Genomic DNA, 14,519 nt, shown 5'->3' with positions numbered 1-14,519 from the left:
TTCCTCCATTGAGTCAAAAAAACTTCTGATTTCAGGAGGACCATGAGCTGTTGCTATCGATAAGGTGTCTTATTCATCATTTACACCTCGAATAGAAGTAGAGGGACTTTTGTCAGAGGTTGCTTGTTGTGAGCGTTGAGGGAACTTTATGCACTTGGCCAGATGATTCTGCATTTTTGTTGCATTCTTCACATATGATTTGGCACAGTATTTGCAAATGTACACAGCCTTTCTTTCTACATTAGCTGCAGCGAAATGTCTCTACACATCAGATAGTGCCCGTGGCAATTTCCTGTAAAGATTAGGGGAGAAAAAATTGAAAAAACCCCCAGATACAATTCCATGTACAGATAAATAGTTAAGCAGTTAGATTAAACAACTCCTTTGTAAGATACATTTTTCTTTTTTTTTATGAAACATGTATGGGAACAGGTGAATTAACACTCCTCAGTTAGCAGGCTCAAGCAAGCTAAAACCCACATGGTAGCAAAAACTAACTTGCAGAAATTGTTAAGTTATAAATGATTGAAACACACGTTGCTGTAGGCTACTATTTACTAGTTAACAAAAAATCATGTATGTCAAATAAAATATATTCACCCCACCCAGTATTGTAATCAAAACTTACCAGAAAGCATGTTGTCCTTGGCTCAGACAGTATAGTAGTGTGGGCTCAATAGCATCTCATTAGTGTGCAAGATCTTGAGAATCAGCTGTACATGTGATGGAAGACTGCACTGCACATGATGGAAGAATTCACTGTGCATGCAGAGGGTTGTAATTCCATTGAATCTGGGTTAGTTTAACCAAAATATGCCACAAGACCTAGAATTGCTTTATGTGTATCCCACAAAAAAAGGTTCACTGTTATAAGCTAACTTTTTTGATGAATTTAAGCAAAATTTCTCAAATTCTCGGGCTTTACTTCCCTTTTTCCGGAAAGATTCCGACCCTCTGCAACCCTACTTGATGATCTTTTTGGCCTTCCTGTGACATCGGGTGCTGTAGGTGTCATGGAGGGCAGGTAGTTTGCCCCCGGTGATGCGTTGTGCAGACCGCACCACCCTCTGGAGAGCCTTGCGGTTGAGTGAGGTGCAGTTGCCATACCAGGCTGTGATACAGCCCGACAGGATGCTCTTGATTGTGCATCTGTAAAGGTTTGTCAGGGTTTTGGGTGACAAGCCACATTTCTTCAGCCTCCTGAGGTTGGAGAGGCGCTGTTGCTGCTTCTTCACCACACTGTCTGTGGGTGGACCATTTCAGTTTGTCTGTGATGTGTTCGCCAAGGAACTTTCCACCTTCTCCACTGCTGTCCCTTCGATGTGGATAGGGGGGTGCTCCCTCTGCTGTTTCTTGAAATCCACGATCATCTCCTTTGTTTTGTTGACGTTGAGTGAGAGGTTGTTTACCTGAAACCACACTCCGAGTGCCCTCACCTCCTCCGTGTAGGCTGTCTCGTCGTTGTTTGGTAATCAAGCCAACTACTGTTGTGTCGTCTGCAAACTTGATGATTGATTGCATCAATTATTCTGCGTGTCAGATGATTGCTCTGAAATCTGATTAGAAGGCCAGAGTGAATTTACTAACACACACTTAGACTTGTTTTCAATGAGAATTACATATATACAACTCACATGAATTTAGTCGTCCCTCAAGTTACATATTGCAGCTTTAATAAACCTACATAAATTGAAATAATGTATGTACATTTATATATTTTTAGTGACTTTTCACCCATCACACCAGAACTGAACGCAGTATGCTTTAAAAATATATATATATATAGCCCTGTTCTCATTTTAGTGTAATTAATTACAGATACTGATTGTATATGTACTTTGACATTTAATGCTTGTTGTACAGATAAAAATAGTTCTCGGTGGCCATCTTTCAGCCTCCCCATCCCCTATACCCGGTGGGCATCCGCTGCTCGGACATGTCACTCTCCTCTCCATCATTTCACCCTGAAAGAATGGATGATAACCAACGATACAATATATCCTCAAATGTTGATTATAAACTGGGTGTTTCGAGCCCCGAGTGCTGATTGGCTGACAAAACATTTATTTTTACTGCTCCAATTACATTGGTAAGTAGTTTATAATAGCAATAAGGCACCTCAGCTGTTTGTTGTATATGGCCAATATACAATGGTTAAGGGCTATTTCCAGGCACTCCGCGTTGTGCATAAGAACAGCCCTTAGCCATGGTATATCACCAATATACCACACCCCCTTGTGCCTTTTTGCTTAATTAGTCCAGGCTATTGTAGCCTAGGTTGGGGGGGGGGGGAAGACAAGCGCACACCCAAGCACAGGTGTATGGCCGCCCAATCGCTCATAACGTTATTGGTGATAGATATTGAACATGGAGCAGAATTATTTCTAGGATATTTATTTTCCTTCTTCAGCAAGCAGCTGTCCAAATATGTCTGGAGGTTGAGGCATACAGCTTTATACGGTAGCCTGTTCTTGGTAAATTGTTTTGGAAAAACAGTGATTCATGTATTTCAGTAGCCATGTCGCACCCCACTGAAAACCGTACTCTAAAACTGCTTTGACACGCATAGACCGTCTTCAAACACACACACCGTGTGAAACATGAGTCTTAGTTTATTAAAAAGACGTAGACAATAATAAAAAAAAAAATCCACTGCAATTCAACATCAATTTAAGTTCTTCAGCCTGTGATAACCTGACAAGTTGACATACACACCAATAACGACGCTTATATTAGTCTCCCCCGACTTACATTTTCTTGACAGTGCAAATATAATTTGGTCATTATACAAGTTTACCATCTCATATCTACAACCCACTCCCCACACAAGGGGTATTTTAACTGCCATAACTCTAAACAGATGGAATATTCTTTAGGGTACAAGACAAATACAGATGTTTACAAAGGCCTAAACAGATAGGAATGTGTATGCTCTATTCCTGTGTAAATGTGTGATGAATAACTAAACTGCTGTTGGATCGCAAATAGTAATACAGGATTAGTCAAATAAAAAAATTGATAGTGGGGAGCAACATGTCAAGTCAGATGCCTGTAATGAATTCCAGAACATTTAAAATCTAAATGAACATAACATTGATAAACTGTTTGCGACATAACAGGTGAGGAAGAAAGGGAAACATGTAAGCTTAAAGGCTAAGCTACTGAAACATGGAACTGTTTCTCTGATCACTATCTATATGCCACAGGGGAGGCTCACAAGTGGGAACCAAACAGAAAATGTTCAACTGTTCTGGTACACTGCTCAACTAACTTACCACAGAACCTTGTGGGGGAGGATAAAACAGATGTTTAATTACTTTTCATTACATTTGACAATCTCTTCACATGTATTGCTTTCTAGGTTGAGGATGACTATACAGTACATCCGTAACAAATCATGAATGCTTAATCTAATAATAGTAAAACAGGACACGCCAAGAGTGCAGCACTGCAAATGGAAGTGGAGACTGCTACTCTGTACAACACTATGCATATCAACCTTAAGTGGACTGATTGGAAATTAGCTCTGGAGCAGAGGCTATGGATTTAAACATGGCTACGACTCATATCTGTACAGATTTTTGTCTTCAATTTCAAGATAGTTTGATTCTTCCTTCCATCCCTCGTCCAGGTTTGAGGTTTTTCATTCCAAATCAGGCATTTCTGGGAAAAAATAATAATTAATAATGGAAAGCAAATAAATAGCTATGTGATAAAAACAACAATATACTTCGGATAGCACTTAACATTTCTGGGTTAAGGGATGTCAGAGTATAAAAATTATTAGAAATCAGTGTCTGATGAGAAAACCTTTCACTTACTTTCATCGTCACTATCTGCAGACTCATCCTAAACAGGAATAGAAATAAGCATGAGAAGTTGCATATGGAAGGGCTCCTGACTGACAATTTAGTCGCATTTTGCGACCCGTTGACTTGGCTGTGGAAGTTCAATTTGTAATTGGTCGTAGGGATGCGAGCTGCACATTCTACATGGTCACCTCATGCAAAACTTCCTATTTTTCTAAGCAGTTAAAACCATGATTTGCTCAAAAACAAGTTAAGAGCATTATCTTCATGAATCCTGCAATGAAATGATCTGCCATGGCCCAGTGCCCGTTTGGCTGGGGACTGCTGCAGTGACAAGTGGGCCACTCACTGCCTTTCCCGGGAAGAAGAAAAAAATACTCTGGGAGAATCTCTTCTGATTGTATAACATTTAAAAATCAAATTGCGGGGGAAACAGCTATCCTGTGTTATACGGTTGTCACTAGAGGTCGACCGATTAATCGGAATGGCCGATTTCAAGTTTTCATAACAATCGGAAATAGATAATTTTGGACGCCGATTTTGCAACAAACAAAAAATTGCGCCTTTATTTAACTAGGCAAGTCAGTTAAGAACACATTCTTATTTTCAATGACGGCCTAGGAACGGTGGGTTACCTGCCTTGTTCAGGGGCAGAACGACAGATTTTTACCTTGTCAGCTCTGGGATTCAATCTTGCTACCTTACGGTTAACTAGTCCAACGCTCTAACCACCTGCCTCACGAGGAGCCCGCCTGTTACGCGAATGCAGTAAGAAGCCATGGTAAGTTGCTAGCTAGCATTAAACTTATCTTATAAAAAACAATCAATCATAATCACTAGTTATAACTACACATGGTTGATGATATTACTAGTTTATCTAGCGTGTCCTGCGTTGCATATAATCGATGCAGTGCGCATTCGCGAAAAAGGACTGTCGTGTACCTAACCATAAACATCAATGCCTTTCTTAAAATCAATACACAGAAGTATATATTTTTTAAACCTGCATATTTAGCTAAAAGAAATCCAGGTTAGCAGGCAATATTAACCAGGTGAAATTGTGTCACTTCTCTTGCGTTCATTGCACGCAGAGTCAGGGTATATGCAACAGTTTGGGCCGCCTGGCTCGTTGCGAACTAATTTGTCAGAATTTTAAGTAATTATGACATAACATTGAAGGTTGTGCAATGTAACAGGAATATTTAGACTTATGGATGCCACCCGTTAGATAAAATACGGAACGGTTCCGTATTTCACTGAAAGAATAAACGTTTTGTTTTCGAGATGAGTTTCCGGATTCGACCATATTAATGACCTAAGGCTCGTATTTCTGTGTGTTATGTTATAATTAAGTCTATGATTTGATATAGCAGTCTGACTGAGCGATGGTAGGCACCAGCAGGCTCGTAAGCATTCATTCAAATGCTTACGAGCGTTTTGCCAGCAGCTCTTCGCAATGGTTCAAGCATTGCACTATTTATGACTGTTCAAGCCTATCAACTCCCGAGATTAGGCTGGTGTAACCGATGTGAAATAGCTAGCTAGTTAGCGGGTTGCGCGCTAACAGCGTTTCAAACGTCACTCGCTCTGAGACTTGGAGTAGTTGTTCCCCTTGCTCTGCATGGGTAACGCTGCTTCGAGGGTGGCTGTTGTCGATGTGTTCCTGGTTCGAGCCCAGGTAGCGGCGAGGAGAGGGATGGAAGCTATACTGTTACACTGGCAATACTAAAGTGCCTATAAGAACATCCAATAGCCAAAGGTATATGAAATACAAATGGTATAGAGAGAAATAGTCCTATAATTCCTATAATAACTACAACCTAAAACTTCTTACCTGGGAATATTGAAGACTCATGTTTAAAGGAACCACCAGCTTTCATATGTTCTCATGTTCTGAGCAAGGAACTTAAACGTTAGCTTTCTTACATGGCACATATTGCACTTTTACTTTCTTCTCCAGCACTTTGTTTTTGCATTATTTAAACCAAATTGAACATATTTCAAGTATCTATTTGAGGCTAAATTGATTTTATTGATGATTAAGTTAAAATAAGCGTTCATTCAGTATTGTTGTAATTGTCATTATTACAAATAAAAATCGGCTGATTAACCGGTATCGGCTTTTTTTGGTCCTCCAATAATCGGTATCGGCATTGAAAAAAATCATAATCGGTCGACGCTTTCTTATTAATTTATCAACTCTCAATATTGAGCTCAATAGCACCATTTTAAAACAAAGATATTTTATAGGCCTATGGCTTTTGAGATATGGAGGGCGCGAAATGCGCACCCGCCATTGTGATTGCATAAGTCTCACTGGGAAGTAGGCTACAACTGCAAAGCTTTTTAGGACATTACATTTACTGTTAGATTAATACATGGATACTAGCATTGGGTATTAGTTAGCAATCTAGCATTTGAGTTTCTACTTACTCAGGTGGTGAATTGAACCTAAATAAGCATAGATTAGTGCATATAAAGATATGCAAATAAATCTCTATTGAACAAAACAAATCTGAATTCTTGAGCTCTATTTTAACAGTTAAATATAAAACTACAATAGCCTAGTTGTCAACCCAAAATTCATGACAATGGCTGGATCATAACATTTTGAATGATAACATGTTAGATGAAGCCATCTCAGTAGTCTTGTTACACTTCCAAACCATCTAGTCTAAGCCCCGTCTGGGGGGGTTCTACTAAGCTAACATGTGGACATTCAGAGACTTGTTCCGAAGCAACTCCTGCGTTGCTTGGCTGTGTGCTTCGGGTCATTGTCCTGTTGGAAGGTGAACCTTCGCCCCAGTCTGAGGTCCTGAGCAGGTTTTCACCAAAGAGCTCTCTGTACTTTGCTCCGTTCATCTTCGCCTCAATCCTGACTAGTTACTCAGTCCCTGCCGCTAAAAAACATGCTCACAGCATAATGCTGCCACCACCATGCTTTGTGAGAAGCTTTGTGAGAAGGACGATTTTCGCAGTGTCACCATGGCAGATGCCGAAGAGCGATATAGACGCAGCCCACTCAAAAAAAACATATCTTAAACAGGGATTATGATGGATTTCCCCCCCCCTTTTTTTACATTAATTTGATTTCCACGGGGCCACGGAAATTGCAGGAGAAGGGTTAATAAAGCACTGAATATCTTTATAAAGACGATTACTCATTTTCTCTATTGCATGCCGCCGCAGGACAAACTGGTGCAACCAAATCATGGGCTGATGCAACCAACTGGAGAAACCTAGTGGCAACAGCGCCACCAGGGGACATTTTAGTGTGACTTGCTGATATGACTGTCGCAATTAAGGTTTGAACATATTCTGCCCCACACATTCTTCCAAAGAGACCGATCAGTCATTAGCAAGCCCATACACAAGAGGCACATGACTAGAGCGTGACATTGTGTTTTTGTACAAAGTCAAGTAAAGTGAAACGGAGAAAAAGAGAATGAACTTCACAGAGTAGCTCTTACATCATCAGCACCATCTAGATCAGGTAGGTCACCTTCCCCTCCCATGTTGTTCATCATCTGCAATCAGAATCACAAAGAACAGCCTGAGCCAAATATCATCACGCTGCCATGTACTCATTTGTACAGTCTTGGCCCAACCGTTCATACAGCAATCAAGAGCAAGTTCACCAGTTGCCCTAGGGCCCTTACTTTAGCCATTGCTTCTTGTGTGTTGAACGCCATATCCCCATCTCCTACCTCTGAGAAACGATCGAAGTTGCCTAGCTCCTGGTCTGAATCGTCCTCCCAGTCTTTCCAGTTGTTAAAGTCGACGCTGAGCCAAGTTAGCTGTTGAGGGATAGCATGTATGACAAAAAGGCTTGCAGATGCTCGTTTGAAGGTCATCTTCCTGGCTCCTTACATGCATTTAGAATTCAGCGTGTTCCGAAATCAATTATCAACCAATACTTAAGCACAGAATTTTTATTTAACTATATATGGCAAATACATTAGATACTAGAACTGACCTTAGCCTTCTCTTTTGTTAGCCTCAGCCACGGCTTCCCAGGTTCTGCTTTTCGCAAACAGCACAACACTGACCGATCTGTGCGTTTGTGCATGGATTCCTGTGTGTGTGTGTGTGTGTACAAGAGATACATGAACACTTTCATCCCGCAAAATTAAGTTCCATTAGTTATACATCATGCAATCTGTACCTCGTCCTGATGACAGGATGACAATGTAATGAAGTGATTGACTCACATTTTGATCAATGGCTTCGAAAAGGTCTACTTCATTCTCGTGTTTGACTTGGTCAGTTCCTCCAAGACAACTGGTAAAGGGAGGGGTGAAAAGAATTCGCCAAAGTGGTCCCCGATGTATGAACTACATGTATGAACTACACAGTGACACATCCAGCCCAAAGTGGGAGGGTTAAAATCTACTTAGTAGTTGCTAAAGTCCCGGAGCACATATTTAAACTGAATTAGAGGGATTTTCAAATGCCTAGAGCAGTCCGGCAAACTTTTTCTTTTAAACTCCATTGACAGATGTCATAACTCACCTGAAAGCAAACTTTGCTTTCTCAAAATTGATCTTGACATCCTTGCTGTCCGCTACGCAGAACTCGATGTAGACGGAGTCCCGTCTGTCATACCACTTAGCAGTCGCTGGATGCCTGGAAACACAGATCAAGAAACTCAATGAATGCCAACGTTCCCCATTAATATTTTGTGAATGGAGAAAACCCCCCCGCAGGACAGAATGGTTGGCTTCAGTATAACCAGAAGAGCATAAGTTACTGTATCTATAATCACGGAAGAGGAAGAATCTCCTGCTGGTATTTTCCAGCAATGTTGTCTTGGATCGCAAACTGCATGCAAATCACCCTAATCATTACACTGATCCTACAGCTGTACCCAAGGGTAACTTCTACCCCAGTGATACTAACAGTGGGAGGCGGGGACAGACGGCTGTGAGGCACCTGCATGGAGCAGGTGGGACACAGTTGCGAGTTGGGACACAAAGGCTCACCGTCAAAGACAGGTGTACCAGGTTGCCAATAAGGCATCAATTTGCTGCGAGTACAGTAAAGGCAAGATGGTTCCAAAATGGAAAACGGCTGAGCATTTATTAAAAAGCAACCCGGCTGTCAACAGATTCACGTTGATCATACCAAAGAGGATGGAAAATACTGATGCAATGTCAAAGCTGATTGAAACATCTATAGCTCTTCAAAACGGACATTATGTCATACCAATCACATATGCAAAGTTCCCTGTGCAAACTCAACTGTGATAATTAATTTTTTTTAAATTTTTTCATTAATTTAACTACTTCCTGCTCTCATGTGATTCTGTAACAGTTGGATTAGAAAAGCCCCAATTACAGTGCATTCGGAAAGTATTCAAGTATTCAGACCCCTTGATTTCCCCCCCACTTTGTTATGTTACAGCCTTATTGGAATGGATTAAATTGTTTTTGTCCCCCCTTCAATCTACACAAAATACACCATAATGACAAAGCACTCAGTACTTTGAAGAACTTTAGGCAGTGATTACAGCCGCGAGTCTTCTTGGGTATAACGCTACAAGCTTGGCACACCTGTATTTGAGGAGTTTCTCCCATTCTTCTCTGCAGATCCTCTCAAGCTCTGTCAGGTTGGAGGAGGAGCATTGCCGCACAGCCATTTTCACGTCTATCCAAAGATGTTCGACCAGTCCGGGCTCTGGCTGGGCCACAAGGACATTGGAGACTTGTCCCAAAGCCACTCCTGCTGGAAGCTGAACCTTCACCCTCAGTCTGAGGTCCTGAGAGCTCTGGAGCAGGTTTTCATCAAGGATCTCTCTGTACATTGCTTCGTTCATCTTCATCCTGACTAGTCTCCCAGTCCCTGCCGCTGAAAAACATCCCCATAGCATGATGCTGCCACCACCATGCTTCACCTTAGGGATGGTGCCAGATTACCTCCAGATGTGACACTTGGCATTCAGGCCAAAGAGTTCAATCATGGTTTTATCCAACCAGAGAGTCTAAGAGTCGTTTGGTGCCTTTTGGCAAACTACAAGCGGGCTGTCATGTGCCTTTTACCGAGGAGTGGCTTCTGTCTGGACAGTACCATAAAGGCCTGATTGGTGGAGTGCTGCAGAGATGGTTGTCCTTCAGGAAGGTTCTTTGGAGCTCTGTCAGAGTGATCATCGGGTTCTTGGTCACCTCCCTGACCAAAGTCCTTCTCCCGATTGCTCAGTTTGGCCGGGCGGCCAGCTCTAGGAAGCGTCTTGGTGGTTCCAAACTTCTTTCATTTAAGAATGATGGTCCCCAAGAACCATCAATGCTGCAGACATTTTTTGGGACCCTCCTACAGATCTGTGCCTTGACACAATCTTGTCTCTGAGTTCTATGGACAATTCCTTAGGCCTCGTGGCTGGGTTTTTGCTCTGACAGACATTGTCAACTGTGAGACCTTATATAGACAGGTGTGTGCTTTTCCAAATCATGTCCGCACCAATGTGTCGGAGGAAACACAGTACACCTAGCGACGGGTCAGCGTGCACTGCGCCCGGCCCGCCACAGGAGTCGCTAGTGCGCGATGAGACAAGGATATCCCTACCGGCCAAACCCTCCCTAACCCGGACGACGCTAGGCCAATTGTGCGTCGCCCCATGACCCCGCTGAACTCAATTTCGAGTCTCATAGCAAAGGTTCGGAATACTTATGTCAATATGGTATTTCTGTTTTTATTTTTAATACATTTGCTAACATTTCTACAAACAAGTTCTAACTTTGTCATTAAGGGGTAGTGTGTGTACAGGTGAGAAGGGAAAAAAATGTCATCCATTTTAGAATAAGGCTGTGACATAAAATGTGGAAAAAGTCAACGTGCCTGAATACTTTCCGAATGCACGTAGCGTTAGCTACTATTACGGACAGTCAACAATGAGCATGCTGTATCATTAGCCAACTAAGTTAGCCATCTCGCTTGGCTTCCTTACAGCTACAGTCAGCAGTAGGATAAATCTTTCATTTTGTTGAGAGTAACTGGACATTATCTAGCCATTTGCACGGTATGAATAAACATTTCGTTACAGCAAAACTATGCATCGTTCATTATTTCTATAAAGCCTCTTAATCTGGCTAGCTACTTAGGCTAGATAGAGCTCTTTGAACGTTAAATCTCGTGAAGGGAATTCCGTTCTGTGGCTAACGTAAGCTAACTAGCTATGTAGGTAAGACCAACCCATGGTGACTGATCGATATGCTAACTAATCTAGCTAGTTAAAAGTTAAATCAGTTGTAGAATGTTTTACTACCTGGCTAGTTAGCTCACTGAAACATGGTCAGGAAAGCACACCACACACGCCATGCGGGGCCATGCACTTGACCACACTAACGCGTTAGCTAGCCAGCCAACTTCCGTTACTGTAGCTAGATAGTAGAAACTAACTAGTTAACTGGCGAACTAATGGGCAAAATTCCCATTAGCAAAAAGGGACCGAGTAAACAGAAAACGAGTAAATGTTAACGTTAGTAGCTAGCGGTAGTTATCAAATTATGGACATTGGCAATCATTGACTTGCATTGTAAATTAGCTTGGTAGTTAACATATAGCTATGAAATAAGGCCTATCATCGCTAGGTGTTCCTCCCGTCTTTCGCAAAAGCATGTTGGTATGCTAGGTAGCTAGCAGCATAACGAACCCAGCGACGTTAGCTAGCTACTGGCGCTAGCGTTCTTTTGCTGGCTAAATTGTACAGGAGCACGCGCTCGCCATTCCTCACAAACTTACATGTCTTGTTGTATGTCAAATACCGTTGTGATCGCCGATTCCCTGGGGATACACAATTCAATTTAGAATACGGTCCTTATGGGGATTTCGTTTCAATGGACTGTAGAAAAGTGTGCGCAAACTACAAAAACTGTGTATTGTATATCCACACACTGCAAGGCCACCCTGTCTACACCTCGCGGACTCTGAATCGGACCTGACGCTGTGACGCAGCTACCGCGCCTTCGACGTTTCTAGAGCCTTCACGAGCAGGGTTGCCAGGTCTAGCCACATTTTCTAGCCCAGTGACTACTCAACATCTACGACAAGGCCTGAAAAATAGCCCAAATGTTGTTGCCACATTTAGCCCAAACAATATTTTTTTACATAACGTTATCGAGCGAATTAAGGACTATTGACGTAATTTGTAATGACGGGGGGGGGAAAACAGTTTTACATCAAAATAATAATTGTGAGCTAACGTGACTAAAGGGATTTGAATAGGTTGCAAGAGAAAATATAAATCGCCTTTATTAATCTCGCCAGATCCTTTTCCATCAATGGATGTTAACTCGTTTGACTGCCATGATTGTCAATAAATCCCTTAAGTGCATAACGATAGACAAATCCAACAGTAGAGTTTGAGGGGTGAAAATTCGACAGAGGATCTCGAAATCTCTGCAAGAAACTTGGACGAATTTAAAAAATAACAAATGTTAGGCTATTTTCTGTCAATTGTGCCAGATGTTAAAACTACAAACCGTTATAAATGGCATATTTGCAAGATTGACTTGTCATTTCAATAGGCATAGGCTAATTACATTTCCCCGATAGCGATTTAGCAGCTTGCTTATTTCCAATTGAGACTCATTTAACATAAATAACGAGGCGATTTCGAGGTAAGAAGTGCTCCTGTTGCCCAAACGCCTCCTGGATTAGGCTACTGAGGATGGGGTTGTAATTTCAATCACTGAATCATATATTAATAATATGGAGGCTATTTATTAAATAGTTTGCTAGCACCAGGTAGGCTACACAAGTGGCACACGTTTATTTGCAATGCCTCCAGTGATATCGTCATTTCAACATATTTATTGAATGAAATGGTAGGTTACAGTAACCTACATAGGCATAGAAATTACTAGGCTATTTAATGGCCAACAGATGTATCCTTCTCAACATGTAATGTCAGTTTCATTGTGGACTTCTCCCCCGTAACAGAAGTTCCATAACTTCAATTTAAAATGTCCACACGGGCAGCGCTCGAGAACCAAAGACTGACTGCATGTTTTGTTTGATATTTGTTTTCCATAAGCAAAGTCGACATTAGAAGGCAGTTTAAACCTAATTATCTCATGCGCTCTAGAGCGCCTATTCGTTTTCCTGCTCATTGTCGCCGTATTTCTTGACGCACATTAGCGCGTTAATATTTTATGGGAATAGGTGTTTCCTTAAGGACAACCTAAGTAGCATACCTAGAACTGCTAAGAAGTTGTCATAACGTGCACGTGCTTATGTCTTGTGGATCCTGAGTGGCAATGCAGTGCAAGAGGCGTCACAACAGACCCGGGTTCGATCCTGGGTTGTATCACAACCGGCCGTGATCGGGAGTCCCATAGGGTAGCGCACAATTGGGGGTTTGGCCGGAGTAGGCAGTCATTGTAAATAAGAATTTGTTCTTAATTTACTTGCCCAGTTAAACAAAAAAGCCTCCTCTTCACTCACGTGACTCAGCTGCCATATGTTTTTACATTGCCAAAGCAAGTGAAATAGGAAAACAAAAAATGCACAGTTAACATTACACACACAGAAGTTCCAAAGGAATAGACATTTCAAATGTCATATTATGGCTATATAACGATGTGCAAATAGTTAAAGCACAAAAGGGAACATAAATATGGGTTCTTCACTGGTTGCCCATCTCTTGTGGCAACAGGTCACAAATATTGCTGCTGTGATGGCACACTGGTATTTCCCCCAATATATGCGAGTTTGTCAAAATTGGATTTGTTTTCGAATTCTTTGTGTGTCTGAAATCTCACTCACTCTGCAACAGGCTGCCTCACAATCAACAGCAGGTCACAGTGAAATATACAGTATATCACAAAAGTGAGTACACCCCTCACATTTTTGTAAATATTTGAATATATCTTTTCATGTGACAACACTGAAGAAATGACACTTTGCTACAATGTAAAGTAGTGAGTGAACATCTTGTATAACAGTGTAAATTTGCTGTCCCCTCAAAATAACTCAACACACAGCCATTAATGTCTAAACCGCTGGCAACAAAAGTGAGTACACCCCTAAGTGAAAATGTCCAAATTGGGCCCAAAGTGTCAATATTTTGTGTGGCCACCATCATTTTCCAGCACTGCCTTAACCCTCTTGGGCATGGAGTTCACCAGAGCTTCACAGGTTGCCACTGGAGTCCTCTTCCACGACGACATCACAGAGCTGGTGGATGTTAGAGACCTTGCACTCCACCTTCCGTTTGAGGATGCCCCACAGATGCTCAATAGGGTTTAGGTCTGGAGACATGCTTGGCCAGTCCATCACCTTTACCCTCAGCTTCTTTAGCAAGGCAGTGGTCGTCTTGGAGGTGTGTTTGGGGTCGTTATCATGTTGGAATACTGCCCTGTGGCCCAGTCTCCGAAGGGAGGGGATCATGCTCTGCTTCAGTATGTCACAGTACAGGTTGGCATTCATGGTTCCCTCAATGAACTGTAGCTCCCCAGTGCCGGCAGCACTCATGCAGCCCCAGACCATGACAGTCCCACCACCATGCTTGACTGTAGGCAAGACACACTTGTCTTTGTACTCCTCACCTGGTTGCCGCCACACACGCTTGACACCATCTGAACCAAATAACTTTATCTTGGTCTCATCAGACCACAGGACATGGTTCCAGTAATCCATGTCCTTAGTCTGCTTGTCTTCAGCAAACTGTTTGCGGGCTCTCTTGTGCATCATCTTTAGAAGAGGCTTCCTTCTGGG

The 14,519-nt window shown here is 42.0% G+C and overlaps 1 protein-coding gene across 2 annotated transcripts; it reads right to left on the bottom strand.

The window, feature by feature from the left end:
• Nucleotides 1-2,589: 2,589 nt before the first annotated feature.
• LOC120059483 (prostaglandin E synthase 3-like) lies at nucleotides 2,590-11,750 on the bottom strand. 2 transcript variants are annotated; one of them, XM_039008575.1, is made up of 8 exons: nucleotides 11,544-11,750; nucleotides 8,322-8,435; nucleotides 8,021-8,090; nucleotides 7,786-7,884; nucleotides 7,469-7,606; nucleotides 7,280-7,336; nucleotides 3,822-3,849; nucleotides 2,590-3,663 (listed from the first exon to the last, which is right to left on the bottom strand). In XM_039008575.1, coding segments are annotated over exons 1-8 (528 nt in total). In that variant the 5' UTR covers nucleotides 11,546-11,750; the 3' UTR covers nucleotides 2,590-3,643. The 2 variants fall into 2 exon arrangements, with proteins under 2 accessions (XP_038864503.1, XP_038864504.1); XM_039008576.1 differs by having other exon boundaries at nucleotides 7,517-7,606; nucleotides 11,544-11,748.
• Nucleotides 11,751-14,519: the final 2,769 nt, after the last annotated feature.

Source organism: Salvelinus namaycush, chromosome 14 (assembly GCF_016432855.1).
Source record: "Salvelinus namaycush isolate Seneca chromosome 14, SaNama_1.0, whole genome shotgun sequence".
In the NCBI taxonomy this organism is placed as follows: domain Eukaryota; kingdom Metazoa; phylum Chordata; class Actinopteri; order Salmoniformes; family Salmonidae; genus Salvelinus; species Salvelinus namaycush.
This window is presented reverse-complemented; position numbering and strand designations above follow the sequence as displayed.